This window comes from Biomphalaria glabrata, chromosome 1 (genome assembly GCF_947242115.1).
Source record: "Biomphalaria glabrata chromosome 1, xgBioGlab47.1, whole genome shotgun sequence".
Classification (NCBI taxonomy): Eukaryota; Metazoa; Mollusca; class Gastropoda; family Planorbidae; genus Biomphalaria; species Biomphalaria glabrata.
The window spans coordinates 55,076,178-55,095,799 of NC_074711.1; the positions used below are offsets into that span (position 1 = coordinate 55,076,178).

Consider the following 19,622-nt stretch of genomic DNA (forward strand, 5'->3'; position numbering starts at 1 on the left):
TGGCTCTAGATGTAGTTTATAATTGATTATTAAACGTTGTTTTATATCACTTTCGTTGAGGTTAATTGCTAAGTTATAGCAGTATCTAATACCGAGGGTCCACACTCGACCGACCATTCCCCCCTCCCCCAATGGAAGAATTTCAAGAAAAGACGGTCGGACGTCGCTCATATGGCCAAGGTTTATTTGTCACAGCCATTTCTGTAATAGCATTTTATTGGTAACTCGTATTCGGGCAGGCTCAATATTTAGAGAGCTATACAAAAAAAAATGTTCTTCTCATATTTTTGTTTTCCATTAGGTTTCATAGAATCGTATTGAACAAACTAGATAATGTCAGTCCAATTAGGCCTACTTATATCTTGGACCCCACCCCACCTCTAAGTTTATACAGGTATGTACATATATGCATAAGTGTGTGTGTGTGTGTGTGTCTTAATTATATAGGTTAGGGTTTTCTAAAAAAAAAATTTTGCACCCTTCAATCGAAAAGTTTGCTCTAGACCTCAGCCTACGCGTAATTTTTTTTTTACCACACTTATTGTTTTGGAAACTATATATATGCATATCGGCATACTAAATGCATGGGTTAAAGCATAACTAATATAATGAATTGCAAAACAGCATCGCACCTTGTATGAAGCCGAGAATCTATTGGAAGTAGAGTAGAACATAGACGAGTCTCAAAGTGCTACTTGGCCAGCAACAGGATAGCCAAGATATTTGTCCCTCCGTATAGTTTTGTTGAATGTAATGCCTTCTAGGGAGTTGGACAATAGCCGATGTCTCGACTGTAGACTAGATCAGTTAGTTGCTATATACTCCTGGCAAAAATAAAAGCTTAACATTTTGAATTTCTTCATTAACTGCAAGCTGGAAATAAGTAGAACAGATTCAAATAAAGAAGTCTTGCGAAGAGCAGTTCGCCAAGTTATCCACATTAATCTTAGCAACTGGTGTCTTAGCTGCTTCAATAGCATGCCACGTAAATCCACATATTCAACAAGATCGAGGGACCAGGTCCGCCGAGCGTCGTCTTAGAGATCTATCTAAGCAACACGAAGCACAGTCATTTCAAACTGGTATCTTCAGCTGGAATACGGATCTTGGATTGCCACGTTTGGTTTCTTTACTTTTCCATCTTATGCCTCTGTGGTATGTTTCTCAAGGCACGTGAGGTATAAAGAGAATAAAAATTGCCTCCCGAGACATAAAGTGTCAAATTAAACAATAAATAAGACCTAAAATCCACACGCAGAACAAATTTTAACTTCAATATTAAGGTCTGCAATAGTGGTTAAAGTTGAGTTGATGCTGAGTTTGCAACTGCCGAAAAAAAAAAAACACCCGTAAGCCTACACAACCTCCTAACATTCGACATAAGTTTTCACAACCAAAAATATTGCAAATGAAATATATATATTGGCTTATTTGAAACAAAACCATCAGTTAGTTACTGGTTAGACCTACTGGTTCTCGTGAGAATGTTTCCCGGACTATTTTGTCACATGGCTAAATGCAGAGGCGTAGGTCTATTTATAATAGACCTATTTTAAAAAAAGATAACCTAGATCTAGAGTCTATTTTTTTTTTTTTTATAGAGAGCAAGGAATGATAGCCTATAATACTTTGTAACACTGTCATCTCTCTTTATTCAAAATGAATCAAAGAAACGATTAGAATTCATCAAACCAAATGAATATTTCTTTATATTTAGAAGACAAAACCAAATTCAATGTCGTGTGGAGAACGGGAACGTGACATTCAATTGGAGGCTTCGGAAAACTTTTTTTCTCCCTCTAGGCCAGAAACTGATTATCTAGAAAAAAAATGTTTGCGGTGTCTAATGCCGTACATTGCTTGCCCTGTGATAAAAGGGTGAAAAAAGAAATAAGAAAGAAAAGGGGTGCTATAGGCCTATATATATATATATATATATATATATATATATATATATATATATATATATATATATATATATATATATATACAGGTCATGACTTTGACTTTAATTTTGATTACATTTTAATAGAATTACTTTATACAGGCATAGTCTATATGACGCATACATGCATAGGCCTATAGGCTATGATCCTTAAGTCAATGATTCTCAAACTCTCGTCCGCAGACCCTCAAGGGTTTCGTGAGACGACCGCATTGGTCCACAGACAGATGAAAATTGTATACAATTAAAATAAAGTAAAAGTAAGTAAATTTCCCTTTTCAGACCATGCGATCAATGGGGCAGATGATGTTAAGGTCATCTGTTTCTTTGGCCAACGGTTAACGAGCAGGGTGTTATGTGGCCAGCACAACAACTAACCGCCTTTACTTTCCCCAACTAAAGTCAGGTACCCATTAGAGTTGGTTTGACTCAGGGGCGCCCTAAAAATCCAGAAATTCAAAATCCCAGTCTTCACCGGGATTCGAACCCATGACCTCAGGTTCGGAAGCCAAGCGCTTAACCATTCGATCACCGCGCCCCCTACAATTAAAATAACATCTTCGAAATTTATTTTTTTTTACTTTAAATGTCTATTAAGCCTACGTACTATTCTATGTTGACCTAAACCAAAGATTTCAAGACATTCTTCCCTTGGATATTCCCAACTGTGTATCGAACCTTTGTGCGCGTGCACATAGCCTACTCAGATCCCAATCACAGATGAATCCATTCTAATAGAGGGGTGAACTATTGAAATATCCACAAAAGAAGGAACAGTCTTAGGTCCACTTCTATTTTTAATTTACATAAATGATTTACCAAATTGCATTAGTTCATGAACAAAAGTCAGATTAATCTCAGACGATTGCATAATATATCTGTGGCATTTTACGTCTCGAGAGATGATCTTTTCCCTTTGCAACTTCTTGTGTGACTAAAAAGGCCAATCCTTGATACACAGCTGCGATCGCAGGTTGGGCATATATAATAACCAGGCGCCCTTGCATTTTCACCCTTCTTTCTGCTTCTGTTGTGTATGACATCTGCAATCCGTGACCCTTCCTTTATGCTCTCTCTCCATGTGGATCTATCCAGTGCCATCTCTTCCCAGTTGCCAGTGTCGATTTTGAAGAGCTTCATGTCGCCCACTTTTACGTTATACGGATGTATGCATAATATGTAGAACAATAAAAACAACACAAGATACAGAAATTTTACAAAGAGAATTAGATGAATTACAGAAATGGGAATCAAATTGGAGCACATTGAAAAAATGTCAGTTATTACGAGTAACAAAAAAAAAACAACTAAAACAAATTAACTCCATTTATCTTATTCATGGTAAGCCAGTAACACAGACTAAAAACGCAAAATACTTAGGTGTTATACTAAATGAAAAACTGTCATGGAATCCCCATATTGATGAAACTATCAAAAAATTTTAGAAAAGCATTTGGGTTTACTAAAAGAAATTTCTATAAATCAAATAAGAACATAAAATTAAAATGTTATTTAACCTTGGTTAGGCCAATAATGGAATATGCATCATCTGTTTGGGACCCCTCAACTCAAGAAAACATTAAGAAACTGGAACTGATACAAAATAGAGCAGTGAGATTCATAACAAACACGATTATTCACATTTGACTAGAGTAACACCTTTAGTAAAATCACTAAATTTAGAAAGCCTTCAGGACAGAAGACTCAAAAGTAAAGTAGCAATTAGGCCTATACATAAAACACTGAACCATAATCTTCAAATTCAAAAACAAAATCTAATAAAATACTCAGAAAGACACCAAGATAAATGCACATTCCTCGTTCCATATGCTAGGACAAATTTGTACAAATGCTCCTTCTTCCCTAGTGCTATTAGATCATGGAATGGGTTGCCTGAGCTAGCTAGGAAAACCAGTGACTTAGCACACTTTAGGTCATTGGTTAATATACATGACTGAATGCATGACGTGTAGGACGTAATCATGTTCCTTTTTGAAGTAACGTCTGTATTATATAAGATAAGATAACAAGAAAACCTGGCAAGGGGTCTACGAGCAAAAAAAAATTAAAAATATGGAACCACTGTCTGTAAAAATGTTAGAACAGTTATAGTCACAGATAATGCGATGGTTGGTCGGTTGCGAAGAAATGTGGAAAGTAGGTCTGGAAATGACTGGAATGATCGTCCTTTATTTTTCTTAAGAAGGTCTTCAGGCACAGCTCTAGGATTTGGAAGTTTTTATTTCAAGTTCAATGGATCCATTTCCAAGACAAGCAAGTATTCATCAATATTTTGCGTTTCCCCTTGAGTTAGTAAATATACTAAAACATATCTAGACAAGATTACAAAAAAAAAGTGAGTGTTATTACACAAACTCAGAGGCGGTTCCCAACGATACATTATAAATATTTCGAACGACGTATGAGGAAAAAAACTTTCACTACGTCACACGTCTTAGTTAGACTAAAAAATCTTTTCTTTTTTTTTTTTAAATACGAGTCAATTGACGATGGTTATTATACATTGGCGCACGAGTTCTTGTAGCATTTCATTTAATAAAATCATTCCAAATGATGTCAAAAAGTTTCAAGTACGTCACACTGCCTGGTTAGACTAAAATTATCTTTTTTAACACGAGAGTTTTGATAAGGGTAAATAAACTATGACGCACGATTTTTTTTATAGCATTTCATAAACTTAAATCATTGCGAATGACGTTAAAAAAAACTTTCCTCTACGTCACATGGCCTTGTTAGACTAACACAAAGTTTTTATCAACACGAGAGAGTTGAGAGTTACTAGACATTGGTGATTGATTCATTCCATATGACGTCAAAGAAAAAACGTTTCAATACGTCACACGGCCTTCTTCGACTAAAAATGTCATTTTCAACACAAGAGAGTTAACGAGGTTAATAAACATTGGGACACCGAGCTCTTATAGCATTTCATTTAATAAAATCATTCCGAATGACGTCGAAGGTAAAATGCATCTGCACTACGACACTCGTCTTAGTATGGAATAAGTCTTTTGGGATGTAAAATAATTCAAAAGTGATTTTCAACAATCGTTTGTAGGAAATGACTTTCTTCTTTTTAAAATCCTGAACAACCCATGGTTGATATTTTTGTAAAATAATTCATTAGACATACATTTATTTTAAGTTGAAAATCAAAAACATTTTGATATAGATAATTAAATGATAGTAACGTATAGACCAAGAATATTAAGTGTAATCATGGGCGTAGCCAGGATTTTTTTTCGAAGGGGGAGGGGGAGATTTTCTCTCCATCACAACTTTTGGTAGGCTATGCATAATTCATTTTGTCGGAAAACATGTCTCGCAAACCTCATGCGACGCCCTGTCACAACCTCACTAAGTTGTCGACTCCCAGTTCGGCACAGGATTTTCTTGATTGAGACCCTATCTCTATTACTGACTCCTACAATCCCTCTTAGCCATCTTTGTTGAGACACATTTAGTCGTTTTTTTTTTATTAATGGAGCCCAACGACTGGTAGACATTTGTAACCTCTCTTAGTGACTGTAGTTTGCTTTAGATTTAATATCGAAATGGGAAGTTTTATAGTCAAAACCATCTGTTGGGGGGGGGTTTAAAATAAAAAATCTCTGGAGGTTTTTTTTTTTAAACAAACTCAAAACCCCCCCTAGCTACGCTCATAGAATTTGGTGACTGTAGTTTGCTTTAGAATAGGCTAATATTGAAGAGATGGTTTTAAACCTTAAAACTATCATAAGGGGATTTTAAACTCAAAACCATCTGGAGGGGGTTTAAACTTAAAGCCCTCTGGCTGAGAGGGGTTTAAACTCACCCCCCCCCCCTTTGGTTACACAAATAGAATTTTGAGTGTGTAATTTGCTTTTTTTTATATTGAAGAGGTGGTTTTTAGCTCAAACCCCGCTGGAGGGGGGGGGGGGGGTTTAACCCCCTTTCCCCGGCTACACCCATAGAACTTTGAGTGTGTAATTTGCTTTTTTTTTTATATTGAAGAGGTGTTTTTTTTTCTTCAAGCCCCGCTGGAGGGTTTTTAAACCCTTCTTGGCTACAATCATAGAATCTGGAGACAGATGTATGCTTTAGTCTTATATTGAAGAGGGGTTTTATCGTAAAATAAAAATCCCCATTATCTATCCTCTTGGAATTTGGGGATTGCCTTTGCATTTTTGTTTTGTTTTATAGAACCGCAAAACCTCTGGAAGGGGATTTTAAACTCCAAAACTTCCTTTGGCTGCGCTTGGGCAAGTGATGGTTTAATATGAAAATCTGAACTAAAGTAAACAAAATAAAAGCAAAAAATCAGTCACAAAATTCAACGTCCCCCTTGCCGGGGGGATTTCATTTAGAGGGGTGGGGTGAACTCTATTATAAGGACACCCCCTCCCCCGGCTACGCCCATGAGTGTAATACAAATTAAATTTGCGATTTCTAACCATCACTTGCCGTATTTTTTTAAACAAGTGTACAAGAAAAAAATATATCATTACTAATTATATTTGTTTTGAACATTTCTTGTAGGTTCATTTTACATATCTACATCCATAAATGATACAGAAAATATAGGCCTATACCATTTATATTCTTTGTTAACATATTATTATCTTCATCGCCCTTACAGTTATGTAATTGTTTTAGAAGTGGTGTATTTTATGAAAAAAAAAATCGCTTCCACAATTCATTTTATAAACTAAACAGTTTGCTATTAGAAAACAAAAAGTAGCCGTTGCACTTCTTTACAAGCCACAAAGTATGGTGAAATATGATTTTTCATTTTTCTTCTAGTTTTTGAGATCTGAGTGTGACAGAGGGACATTTTACACAAAAATAATAGGGCTAATTCTCCATACGGGGCCGCTAACTGGATTTTCATGCTTTTGTAGCTTTAAAAAATCAGGTATCCACAATAGTGACGGGGGGTCAATCTAGTTGCAGCATGCTCTTATATTTATACATTAATATAACTAGATGAATAAAAAAATATATCTTACTATATTTTAATTTTAAATATAGGCCATTTGGTCTTTTCTTGGAATAAAAATGAAATGAAAAGTGCAATAAAAAAATTAATCCAATCGACGAGGATGGGATTCGAACCCACGCGGGGAGACCCCAATGGATTAGCAGTCCATCGCCTTAACCACTCGGCCACCTCGTCCCATTTTGCAATGTCAAAAATAGCTTTATATAGTATTTTAATTTTTTTTTCCGGAAACGGAACATAAAATAAAAATTGGTGTCTATATTTTAAAATACAAAAAATCCATTCTACTCGGGCTAGATCTTGTATTCTTGTCATCATTGATTTAACACTTGTTATTCTTGCACTGATGTAAAAACATAACAATGATACTTTACGTTGTGGATTGGAAAGTGCTCTCTCATGAAGTTCATGAGCATCTGTGATGGTAAGCTAGATTCTAGATCTAAATCTAATCAAGATCTAGAGTAACTTTAAACTTACGTTTATCGCATTATCGTGTTATCGAACAAGTTAAGCTCATTCGCCGACATTTTTAGCGGCCCCCTAAAGGGGAAAAGACGCTTTTAGTTTTGTGCGAAATGTCTGTCCGTCCGTCCCGTTTAGATCTCGTAAACTAGAAGAGATATTGAAAATCCGACTTCACAATATTTTAGACCATTCAAAGTTCTGATGCAACGGCTACTTTTTTTTTTCCTGAAAGCGAAAATTCTAATTTTTAAAATTAATTATGCAAGCAGTTTTTTTTATAAGAAAAAGCTAATTAGTATGCATTATATGTTAGACCTAATTTAAGACGAATAGTAATCTTATAAACATCATTTTCTTGAACATTTTTTCTATTATATAGTGGAAATTTTTTTTTTTTTTTTTTTTTTTTGAGGATTCGAATATGAGATTGAGCCTTTTCAAAACAATTAACTTATTTAGTTCAAACCGAGGGTCCCGGGTTCAAATCCTGGTGAAGACTGTGATTTTCAACTTCTGAGTCTACCCAGCTCTAATGGGTACCTGACATTAGTTGGGGAAAAGCAAAGGCGGTTGGTCGTTTTGCTGGCTAGATCTACATGACACCCTCGTTAACCGTAGGCCACAAAAACAGATGAACTTTACATCATCTGCCCTATAGACCACAAACTAGTTAGGCCAGGTTCATATCTAACTTTACATTCACTTTCACGTATCCTTTGATCTGCGGGACTGTTGGGGCACTACACAAGATCTATTAACCTTCTTTCTCCATTCTTATCTCTCATTTGTCTTTGGTATAATTTCGTTCGGATTTTCTTTCTGAAAATATTTAAGCTACCTGGGTGGACCACTGGTCGTGCGGTTTGCACGCTGGACTGTCGTTTGGATTTATTGATGATCGAAGGTTCAAACCCTGCCTGCTCCCATTCCCCGTCGTCCTGCGGGAGGTTTGGACTAGGAAGTAAACTATCTTCAACTCTGAAGGATTATCCGAATTATGTAAAACATTTTGCTTCGGGGGCAGATTGTGAGTTTGTGTTTCCACACAAACTGTCTTTTGTAACCTTGTTTATGTTTGAATTAGTGTATCTCCGTAAAAATTAGACCTAGAAAAATCTAGATCTCTATGAACTCCTCATCCATTTTTCTTAAAAAGTAGACATGTTTTATTCTATTACTACTCAAAGTTAAACTTATATTTGATGTTAAAGTTGGTCAGGTCGATGATTTCAAAAGCTTAAATTATCGAACACTGTTTTACCTTTATTAAAGCCTTTTTTATCTTATCTTATCGAACATATTAAGAACTTATCGAACACACGAGAAGTATGGTGTTTTAAAAGTGTTATAATCTTAAAATTTTGTGAAAAGTATGGTGTTTCAAAAGTGTTATAATCTATTTTTTTTTTTTTATTTATATCATTTTCTTTTAAGCCATGTCAAGACATACAGAGTTTAGTCATTTTCATATAGATCTAGTCCACATCGAAGGAATCTATCACTGATTAGCTCTGCTTAGTCGGCTTAGAAACTAACGGTGCTAAGCCCAGTAAGACATTGTACCGTATTACTTATTTAGGTCTAAGCTATTTTGAGACATAAGGCCATTAATAAATTAAATCCAGATATTATTTATTTGAGGGATAGCCTAATAAGCTTTGGTAGCCAATAGATAATCCCGCCCTCCCCAAGTCATTGCAGGACACAACAGTTTACTTGGACCGACTTGGTTAACCTAAAAACAAAACATACAGTACGTGGCCCTACGTAACTAGCCGCCGATCTAGCACGCTCAGTGTATGTAACAGCCCAAAAGTCAATGCTAGATATTTTTCGATCTGGGCGGGGAAAGGGGGGTGCTGAAAAGCTATGGTAGCTTGCGAGCTGTGTTACCTACAGATGTAGATAGATCCGCGCTCCCTAAACCACCTGGTTGACCAAAAAAAAAACATTGTATTTTAGAGCACGCTTAGTATTTGTCACACACACACAAACAACATATCTATATATCTATCACGCCTAGTGTTTGTGACCTAATTAGCGGCTTGACCGTAGGTACTCCAATGATGGCTCATCCCCCTTTCCCCTCAACATTGTTCTTACTACAACTTGAACAATGTTTTGGGGCTGTGTTGGTGACCTGTGTATTGGGCTATCACTGACCTTTTTTTTTTTTTTTGTTGTGTGTTAGTCTGGTGGCTGCATTTGGATTGAGTCTTGAAATTTACGTTGTTACTTTGCACTGAAAAAGTGTGAATGTTGGACAGTGGAATTGCGTAAGAAGAAAGCGCGGGTAAGGGGGTGTAGGCAGAATAACAGAGTGGTTAAATGTGTTATTGTTATTATTTTGAGTATTTGTGATGTTTCAAAGGAGTGTCTTTGTAGCGCATTATGAGCTTTATCATACTTTATGGTAATATATATATATATATATATATATAATTTTATAGATCGAGATCAAGAAGCACAACTGACTATGTATTTGAGGCTGACGTCACATTTTAATGGTCGATCAATTATTGATGATCTCTTGATACAGTGTCTTGACTGTTTCTCTCCCCTCCCCCTTTTTTTTTACCTACCAAAGACATTTTTATTTCAAAATACCATATCTAAATTCTATACCTCCCCCTTAGCCCTTTCGTTTTATTAATATCTCTTCACATCAAGCACATGCGCTAGGTATTTGTTTATAACACATAATTCAGAAGTTAATAGAATGGGGCATCTGAAAAAAAAAACACAACTGGATATATTCCAAATATATTGTGCCTGTGACATCACAACGATAATAATAGCATCAAACTATATGTCATAAAATCAAGCTTTTAAAATGGGTACAATTAGTGCATATCGATGTAAATCTATTTACTTAGAAAAATATAGCACATTTACGGTAAACCACAAAAAGCTGATACAAATTGTAACACATGGGTAATTTTTATATGTACTTTGCATTACATTTAAAAAAAAAAAAAACAATTAAAAAATATATAATTGAAATATTTTGTCTTCTTTGGGTTATATCCCTTTGATGTTTATTTTTAACATTAGAATGGTGTTCGATATCTTACGAAGCTGAAATTGCTTATAAACAGCTATTATCGAACACCCCCTTTTTAAACCTCAATTTTCATGTTTAGGTAGCAAAGGACACTTTACAAAAAATAGTCGCAAATATTTCTCAGCCTAATTAGAAGCGTATTATATAGGTTTTGTTGAGCTGAGGCATCATTGGCATTAAAAAAATACCCTTAACCCGAGACTCACTTCACTCTTCCCAAGAGGTCAAAAAACGAGAAATTTTTATACCAATAGTACCAATGCACTTTGAATATAAGTAAAAAAAAATAATCCTCGGGTGAAAAAGAAACTAAATATAACTTAACTATAAAGAAATGGACGATGCACAATAGGAATGGACTAGTTTCGTCATAATCATCGAAATAAAGGAGTATTTTAAAAAATACAATGGGGTGTTCGATAAGTACCTTAAAACAAAGGTGTTCGATAGATGTAAGTTACTCTAGATTAAAAAAAAAAAGATCTAGAATCTAGATCTAATTTTAAAATATTTAAATAAATAATCTAAATTTAATAATATTTTTATTATTTTATATAATCTAGTAGTTTATTTAATTCGGACATTACATGAATTCGGACATTTGCTGTTTTTTGTGGTCATTAAATAATTATTTTTATAGAATATGTATTGTATTATAAAACTAGCGCACTGTATAATGTGCTTGTCTGACAGCTTGTCCATTTTCCAATGATTCTGACCCAATTTCCATCCATTTAGTATTTAGCTGTCTTTTTATGTAAGAAAAACGAATTTCAAATTTGTTAGTCAGGTTGTTTTTTCTGTAAAACTTTACATCGAAGGACCCTAGTTTTTCAGGTCAATTACTTGGCAGCTGTCTATCCGCACGTATGATGACGTACTGAATTGACCTCACCTGCTCACGCGCAGAGCGCGCCCGGTCACTGCCCTCTCTCTCTTCTCTTTTAGTACGTTAAATCGTAGATCTATGTAATATAGATTTAGATTTTTTTGTACAAATTATTCTTGGAATAACTATTAATGTTTAGATGGTATTTTATGTTTTTAGTTGGGGAATTTTAATTAATATATTATTAATTAATTATAGGCTTACGTATCTTTGCTAAAAAAATAATATTATAAATCTAATCGTGTGTTAACTGTTTTGTTTATTTTAAATACGTATTGAAATACATTTTTTTCTGCCGTCGTTTTTTTTTTAGAGTATGTAATCTTATTTTTGTACTTTAAAAATAATTATAATTATTAAATATGCAAGCAAAAAATGTGTATTTTGTATATTTTTAGGTTTGCGGAAATATAGGCACTGCCGTAAATCCGTAACTGGGTGTTTATATTACGAGTACGCTACAAATGGACATTTTGTTAATCATGACGAGGTTGCCGACTTCTGTCTTGAAAGACAAAGGATGTAAATAATGTACTCACTTGAAAAACTAGTTTGGGTTTCTTTTTGAGTCCACGAACACTCGGATCTTACTAAGTAAGCCGATTCCGAAGCGGCAAAGTTAGCCACTGTTCGTGTGTCTGAATGCTCCTGTTTTAGGGTTATCTAACAGGGCTGCTTTCTTGTGCATCCCCTTCTTTATGGCAACTTCATTTCTTTCGCTATCGGCGAGGTTCGTACCAGCACGCTCAGTTTGTTCTGTTGTCCATCCTGCGCGATGTTCTCAAACTATTTGTTCACTTGCAGACATCTCTGTTGTTAAATCTTGTACGTTTCTTGGATGACAGTGAAGAGGAAGATAATATTTACAACAGACTGACTATCATCATACTCGACAGACTTAAAAAGAGAAAGATGGGGACGGCCCAGGAATATATGGTGCCGCAATTTGGAAGCAGATGTCAAGCAGATGGGCAAGACGTGGGGACAGTTGGAGAGACACGCCCAGAACCGAGACGCCTTGAAGAAGCTAGCTGGTGGCCCATGTCCCATAAGGGACCACAGGCAGAGATGAGATGATGGCCAACCATGTACATCTAATAATAGGCTTGCAATTCTTTGCACTATAAAAGGTTTGAATATTAGAAAGTTCTTCAACTTCGTACGAGTCAAAACGTTGATTTGGAATAAATAAATAAAAAATACGAGCAAGAGCATTATGAATCAACTGAATTTGCTGGGTATATTGGTGGTGAAACGCAGATATTTCAGGCCCTGCTCAGTCACGGTGAAAGACGGGGCATTTGAATACTTTTGTCCAAGCATATGGAATAAGAAAAGTGCCTTTATCGGCTTCAATAGTCTGTAAATGAGAGGCTCAGAGAGGCAGGCTTCTAAAGAGGCAGAACATATGCAGAGCAGATCTTCGTTCTACGAAATATCATAGAACAAAGTATTGAGAACCAATAATGGCTAACGATCAGTTTCGTAGACTTTAAGAAAGCGTTTGATAGTGTCCACCGAGAATCAGTATGGAAAATAGCTAGAGAATACGGCATCCCAGAAAAAATCGTCCAGATCCTACGACACCTATACAGTCAGTTTAGTTGCTGTATTAAAACAGAAGAATGAACAACAGTTTTTTAGTATCGAGACAGGTGTGTGTGTGGGGGGGGGCCTGAGCCATAAGGGTAAACTACAGGGTGCGTCAAAAAAAATTTATACACACTTTGAACTGTCATAGACAATTTATTTCCCGTTCTACAATGCTAAATTTCAGCACATGGAAAGCTTAATGTCTAATTAGAAAAATAAATGTGAAGGTGGTTCTGTACCACACACAGTACCGGAGTGGCAAGGAAGTAACTGCAGCATGGCGGACGTGCGTTTGAGTTTTGAAGAGCGGAAGCAGATAATAAAGTGGTATTGAAAGTTTGAGAATATTGCTGCGGTTCGAAGACAGTGGAGACGTGAGTATGGTACAGAACCACCTTCAAGGTTAACAATTAAACGTCTACGAGACAAATTTGAAATTCACGGAACAGTGTGTGATGTGCATAAAGGTCGATCAGGGCGACCTCGTATAGCTACAAGTGATGAGTCCACAACTGCGGTCTTGGAATTGTTTCGGCGTTCACCTCAAAAATCGTAGGATAAGCTTTTTTCTCATCTACAATGCATTTAAGGCAGTAGCTGGAGAGCCCAAGAGTGTATCAAAGTTGCACGAGTCATCTGAACCTCTCGTAGAAGTTGATAGCAAGATACTCTCTAATGGGCTTCTACGATGCAGAAAAATCTGTGATCTCCATGTGGAAGTCATGCCACACAAGAGTCTGAACATTTGATGTCTATGCACCTGAGATGAACCCCAATTGGTAACAAGACTGGAAGGATTAGTCCTCCCGTAGAGCCTTGGCGAGAAACTCTTCTGTTAGGCGGGCGTAGTACCTTCAAGCTCCCATACAGGTTAAGTGACTGCAGACAAACTATCCCGCAGCTCTCGGAGCTGCATACACTCTTGCAAGAGACGCGCCACTGTCTCCACCGACTCTCCACAGTGTCGGCAACGGGCATCAAAATTTGGCCGGAACCTGGCAAAGTAAGCACCAACAGGGCAGTGCCCCGTTTTACACTGCGCAATGATAGATTGTTTATATATATATATATATATATATATATATATATTGGAAATTAATTGGAAATGTGTAGGGGAAACGTAAATGAGAACGTGAATTGTGTTGGTCACATCTTATCAGGGGATGGAAGGTATTGACGGATCCAGGGGTGTGGCGCCCCCCCCCCCCCCCCACTCGCCCTGTAGTATGTTGGCCGGTTTGGTGGGGTAGGGAATTAGTATATAATTTTCATATTATATTGCTACCCTTCTGGTATCTTGGCGAATTCGGTGGGATGGGAGGGTGACCCTCCCCACTCTAGCCCTCTGAATGAGGGAGCGGTCAGAGTTTATGTAATTGCACATGAATTTATCATAATTATTTTAAGAAAAACTTTCTTTTGGAAAAATTTAGAATTTATACAAAATTATTCAGTATAAGAGTAAAACGAGATGAGTTCTGAACCCTAATATTCTTTATCTAGTCGCCTATTTGCAACCTTTACTCAATCTGATATTTTCTATTGTATCAATACATTTGGGACTATCACTCACAATTTATGCTTGAATCCTAAAAATGCCAAAAATTTAGAGTATAATCTAATTGGTCCACTTAATTTCTCCTCCCACATTTTTTTTTGTTTAGAGCTTGGAATTATAGTTCTGTAACAAAACAAAGTTACAAACAGGCCTGTTGAACAAAATGTATCACTTACAAATGAGATTATTACTTAGGTGTCTGTGAGGGTGGGTCGGGGTTGGTAGGTGGGGGGCTCCATTCTGTCTAGCGCTATGTCAGGTGCCAAACTGTCAAATGGGGAGAAATGGAGGAAAGGAACGACGTAGGTATTAAGAGGATTGACCTTAATTACTGGATGGCATAGATATGTTAAAAAAAAAATGGACAAGATTAGAGGACGATAGCCACATAGCCGTAGGGAAAGAGCAAACATTCGCATGTATGTAAATAGAATGTATATACGGCGTACCAGCACCTTTTTCAATTTTGGGAAAAAATATTACTTCTCTTGTATTTTAACGTTTATTATTAATTTATTAGTGAGTACCGGCACCTATTTCTTTAGAAAAAAAAAAAAAAAAGCACCAAATAGAAGTAAGTATGATGCAGATACCATCCCCTTACCAGGCTAATTGACCCCACTTTTTATTGGGGGGGGGGGTCAATATGTCCGTGTTTTATGGCCGACCGTCTAGCGAGTTTGATAGCAGACGTGAGAAGAACTATTGCGCCGGAGAACAGAGATCCTATACGTTGGTTATGGTAAGACACAACGCCGACGGGGCAGTAAAGCACGCGTAGCAAATAAATAGGAAATGGTGAAAATGTTAAAAATAACTATACAAATGGAATTTTTATATAGCTTATTAAAATAAACACACTTTTTATTTAATTATTCTAATAATTAGCTAGATAAATAAACAAAATCTACGTATCTCTCTTTCTATGCATCCATTTATCTATCCTCTCTCTGTCTAACTTATCTCTCTCTCTCTATCTATCCCTCTCTATCTATCTATCCTTTCTCTATCTATCCCTCTCTCTCTATCTATCCCTCTCTATCTATCTATCCTTTCTCTATCTATCCCTCTCTCTACCTATCTATCCTCTCTCTGTCTAATTTATCTCTCTCTCTATTTATCTCTCTATCCATCTATCTATCTATCCTTTATCTCTCTACCTCATCTCTGTCTATCTATATATCTAAAATGTTTCTTTTTAAAAGCTATACAGTTGAAGATACATGAATCTTTTTAAGTAATAAATGTAGGTTTACATACTCAATACATACAATACATCATGAGCACGCAGGCCATATAAGACAGATGGACATGTTGCGTAACTCCCTCGCCACGTGCTAGACTGTCAACATCCACCCATCCCTTCCTATCACCCCTCACTTAAATGGTCAAATCACACACATTTGGATAACGCACGACAGATTTGCATGATTGGTTTGTTTGTCTTAAGTCACATGTCCACGTTTTAGTTAGGGCAGTTTATTATCAAGCTATCCAACAGTGAACATCGCATCGTCGCTTTCCCTTTTTTTATTTCTGATTGATTCGGATACAAAACCCAGTGTGAGTTTCAATCTTTTCAATTCTTTAGTTGTCTCATATAGTTTCCTGTCATGACATAATAGATTCCGTTAGCTTATCTGCTTCTCACTTTCCCAACTGATTATTTTTTTCATAGTTTCCTAGTCACTTAATGCTTACTTTATTACATTGGAAGTTAAAACTTACGTCACTTGACTTTGTCTCTATAAATATTTCTTTGATCATAAATTGGTACCTAGCTGTAATTCACTTAAACATCAGTGTAGAAAATGGGGAGACATATGTTATCATTATCTATTAATACAGTTGATATCAATTCACTTCACTGGTTTTATGTAAAAGCCTTAGAGTTGCTTCTAGTCTCACTCTAGTGTAGCTGAAATAAGTATTTAATTTAATTATGACATTTGCGAAGTCTATGTGGACATAAAAGTAGTCGCTATAGTTTAAATATATCATTCTTCATACATACAACTAATGATGTAGCTCGAAACTATGTCTATCCCAAATTAATACAGAGCGCTCATTTATTATCGGTTCCCGAAGACAAAGTGGACATCATGGTCATGGTAATCTATGTATCTTTCTTTACACAAAAGCCTCTATAAATTAATACAGAGCGCTCATTTATTATCGGTTCCCGAAGACAAAGTGGACATCATGGTCATGGTAATCTATGTATCTTTCTTTACACAAAAGTCTCTATAAAATTAATATTTGAGCGTTGTATGTTTTACCGTGGATTTCACAACTTGAAATAATTAAAAAAAAAACATTTGTAGAGATCTGGCAGAAATAAGACCACTTCAATGAAACGAATTTTTTTTAGTTGTGGGGTAAATTTTTAGCGTGTTATTTCCACTGTGACTCCAGTGTAGGCCTACTTTCCTAAATTTTATGCTTGAGAGCCACACGTTAGAACTGAATCACAAATATTCTTATATTTGAACATCTTCTAGTTTAGGCTTAGCTTTCATCTCCTTTTTTTTTATATCTATATTCGTTTATACGGTTTAAATGCAACTGCAACTTATTTCATTTACATCAGCACTGAGCATTTGTATTGTATAGCATATGTCTCCTCTACTGGCTTTAAATATAAAAAAAACAAAAACAGTTACATTTTAGTTAAAATGCCGGTAACTCCTCCGTTGTCTGGTTCCAAGTCCAGAATGTGAAAGGAGGAGGGGCGAGCATATGTTAGGCTACACACTACTCTTCATAAACATCTAGCTACTGTTATTGAAAATGCGTGGATTTCAGATAAATATCTGTACTTATAAGGAAACCCATTAAGTTTAATTTAATTTGAAAATAAAATAAAGAACATATTGCACATATACGAAACCCAGTATGATTGGTTTACTTTAATTTTAAATTAAAATTACATTAAATCAATAAATTAAAAAATAATAATTTAGGTCTGTAAAACATTACAAATGAAAAAAAAAATAGTGTCAGCAAAAATATATAAATATAGGCCTATAACCCGTACATATATAGGATAACGGTACCATACATTTGTGACACAAACAAATAAAAAAAAAAGATTAATTCATTCTCATTATTTATATTTTATAGCCTTTTTAATATTTTTTTATTACATAATATAGATCCAGAGTTTTCATGTCATTAGCAAATGACTAGATCTATCACGAACTATTAGGCCTACATGATACTACCGACACCGTCTAGCCGGTAGTGACCTTGTGACCTGATTACCGTAGCAATAGACAGCGCGGTGCTGCCACTAGTGTAACATTCTTCAAAAGGGTCCTTCGATGTAAAGTTTTACCGTTTTTTTCTTTCCTATGTTACCCGGATGACTTTACCTCTTCCTAGAGTAAGACTATATTTTTTGATTGGCTAAGTCTATACTAATGAGCCCGGCAATATTTATTCTGTTTTTGGAGCTAATTTATTTGATTCATAAGCCAAGTTTTCTAATTCCATACAAAAAAAAATTAAATTACGATTTTCTTACCAAAATAATTTCGAACAGCCAGTTTTGGACATCAATATAAAAATGATCTTATTATTCTTATATTATATTTTTTGTTTGTTGTTGTTTTTTTTTTATAGAGAATAAATGGGCAAATGTTTGGAGTAAGCTTGGTACATTGAATGAAGTTAAATGCTTAGATCTAGACCTACTAGATAGATCTAGATTTATATAGAGAGAATATAGAGGATTCAGTTAGGCAAGAATGGCTATCGTAACCTGTAGGGGCCTACTATACTACAAAAGATCATCTGTAGAAATGTATTAAATTAATAAACAAAAAAAAAACACAAACATTCAACACATATCTAATCATGCAAACCCCAAACATTCAACACACATAAAATAAACAAACATAAAATAAGTCTAAAAGTCGGTGCAGAAATCACTATCCCAGTGACCTAATTTTGGTAGAATAAGTGTGTACATATTTTTATTTTTTGTGTTCGTATTTATGCATAGTTTGAAAACATCGTAATGATTTCATGTGAGGGGCTATGCCTGGGGATCTTAAAATTTAAATAATGTTAATATAGAATTAAATCTGTGTTTATTGATGCCTAAATATAGAGACTGTCCGAAATAATTATGGTGTCCGGAATCAAATAATGTGGGTCAAATTTGTCTGAATTAAATGAAAACACACTGCCTCTTTGACCTTAAATATAATAACAAATATAGGTTAGGGGTACAAATATAAGTAGTCATCCTTATTCTCCTTTAACTAAAGAAGATTTTGATACTTCATTTTCTTTTCTATGTAGAACCATTGTCAAATAATGCGCTGTCAAAGTCAAACTTTCAAATTTGGGCCTATAGGTGTCCGAATAGCATTATAAACTACTCTAGATCTACTCTTAGTTAGTAGTCTAAGTCTTAGTAATTCTAGACTTAGACAGATCTACTAGTGATCTAGGACTAGATCTACTAGTCATCTACTTTTGAGGTTTTACTTTACCGTACGACTTTAATAATTTTCTGTAACAACTGACATCATAATCATGATCATAGATTAGATCTAGACTCTAGAGCAGTGGTTCTCAATTTTTTTTGACTTGTAGACCCCTTGACTGCCTTGACATAATGTGTGATTGTGAATTGTGTAATGTTTTCTGGCTTTCCGTAGACGTAGACACCCTGCTTCAATTATATTGCAATTCATCAACTTGAAATTACACATTAAAGAAAATTTCTAGCGAGTGCCTCGAAGAGTGAAAAAGCTACATTTTAAGTTAAATCTATTTTTTAATATAAATTTATTAACAAAATTCAAATTTAAACCCATTAAAATAATAGAACAATAGTTAATATGTATTACATACAATCACTAAACAAATTGGAAACTTTTTTGTTTTTAAAGGTTTGCAAGCTCACCGTCTATTGCTACGGATTGTATGTTTGATATATGGATTTGTTGTTCTATTCCGTAGTCCTTCTAAACATTAAATATTAATGTGCCTTAGGTACCTTTGTAAACGTTTTGTCAAAGAGCAGTTTTTCGTGGATTTCTTGATCCATAATACATAAAAAAAAAAAAAGTTATTAACAGAAAAGTTTAA

At 35.2% G+C, this 19,622-nt stretch overlaps 1 protein-coding gene and 1 non-coding gene across 4 annotated transcripts in view; one reads left to right on the forward strand and one right to left on the reverse strand.

The window, feature by feature from the left end:
- The first annotated feature begins 4,087 nt into the window (after positions 1-4,087).
- LOC106060404 (uncharacterized) overlaps positions 4,088-19,622 on the forward strand; it is a 42,394-nt gene continuing 26,859 nt past the window's right edge. Inside the window, exon 1 of one of the 3 annotated variants that reach the window (XM_056044707.1) lies at positions 4,088-4,223. Coding sequence is in view for 2 of the 3 variants with exons in the window: in XM_056044696.1 (XP_055900671.1) it covers positions 4,199-4,219 (21 nt within the window). In the remaining variant the exon portion in view is untranslated. Of the gene's footprint in view, positions 4,224-7,204; positions 7,372-19,622 lie in introns of those variants that run through there. The other 2 variants (XM_056044696.1, XM_056044703.1) reach the window with 2 other exon arrangements.
- Trnas-gcu (transfer RNA serine (anticodon GCU)) lies at positions 7,040-7,121 on the reverse strand. The gene has a single exon. It is a non-coding gene; the product is annotated as a tRNA-Ser (tRNA).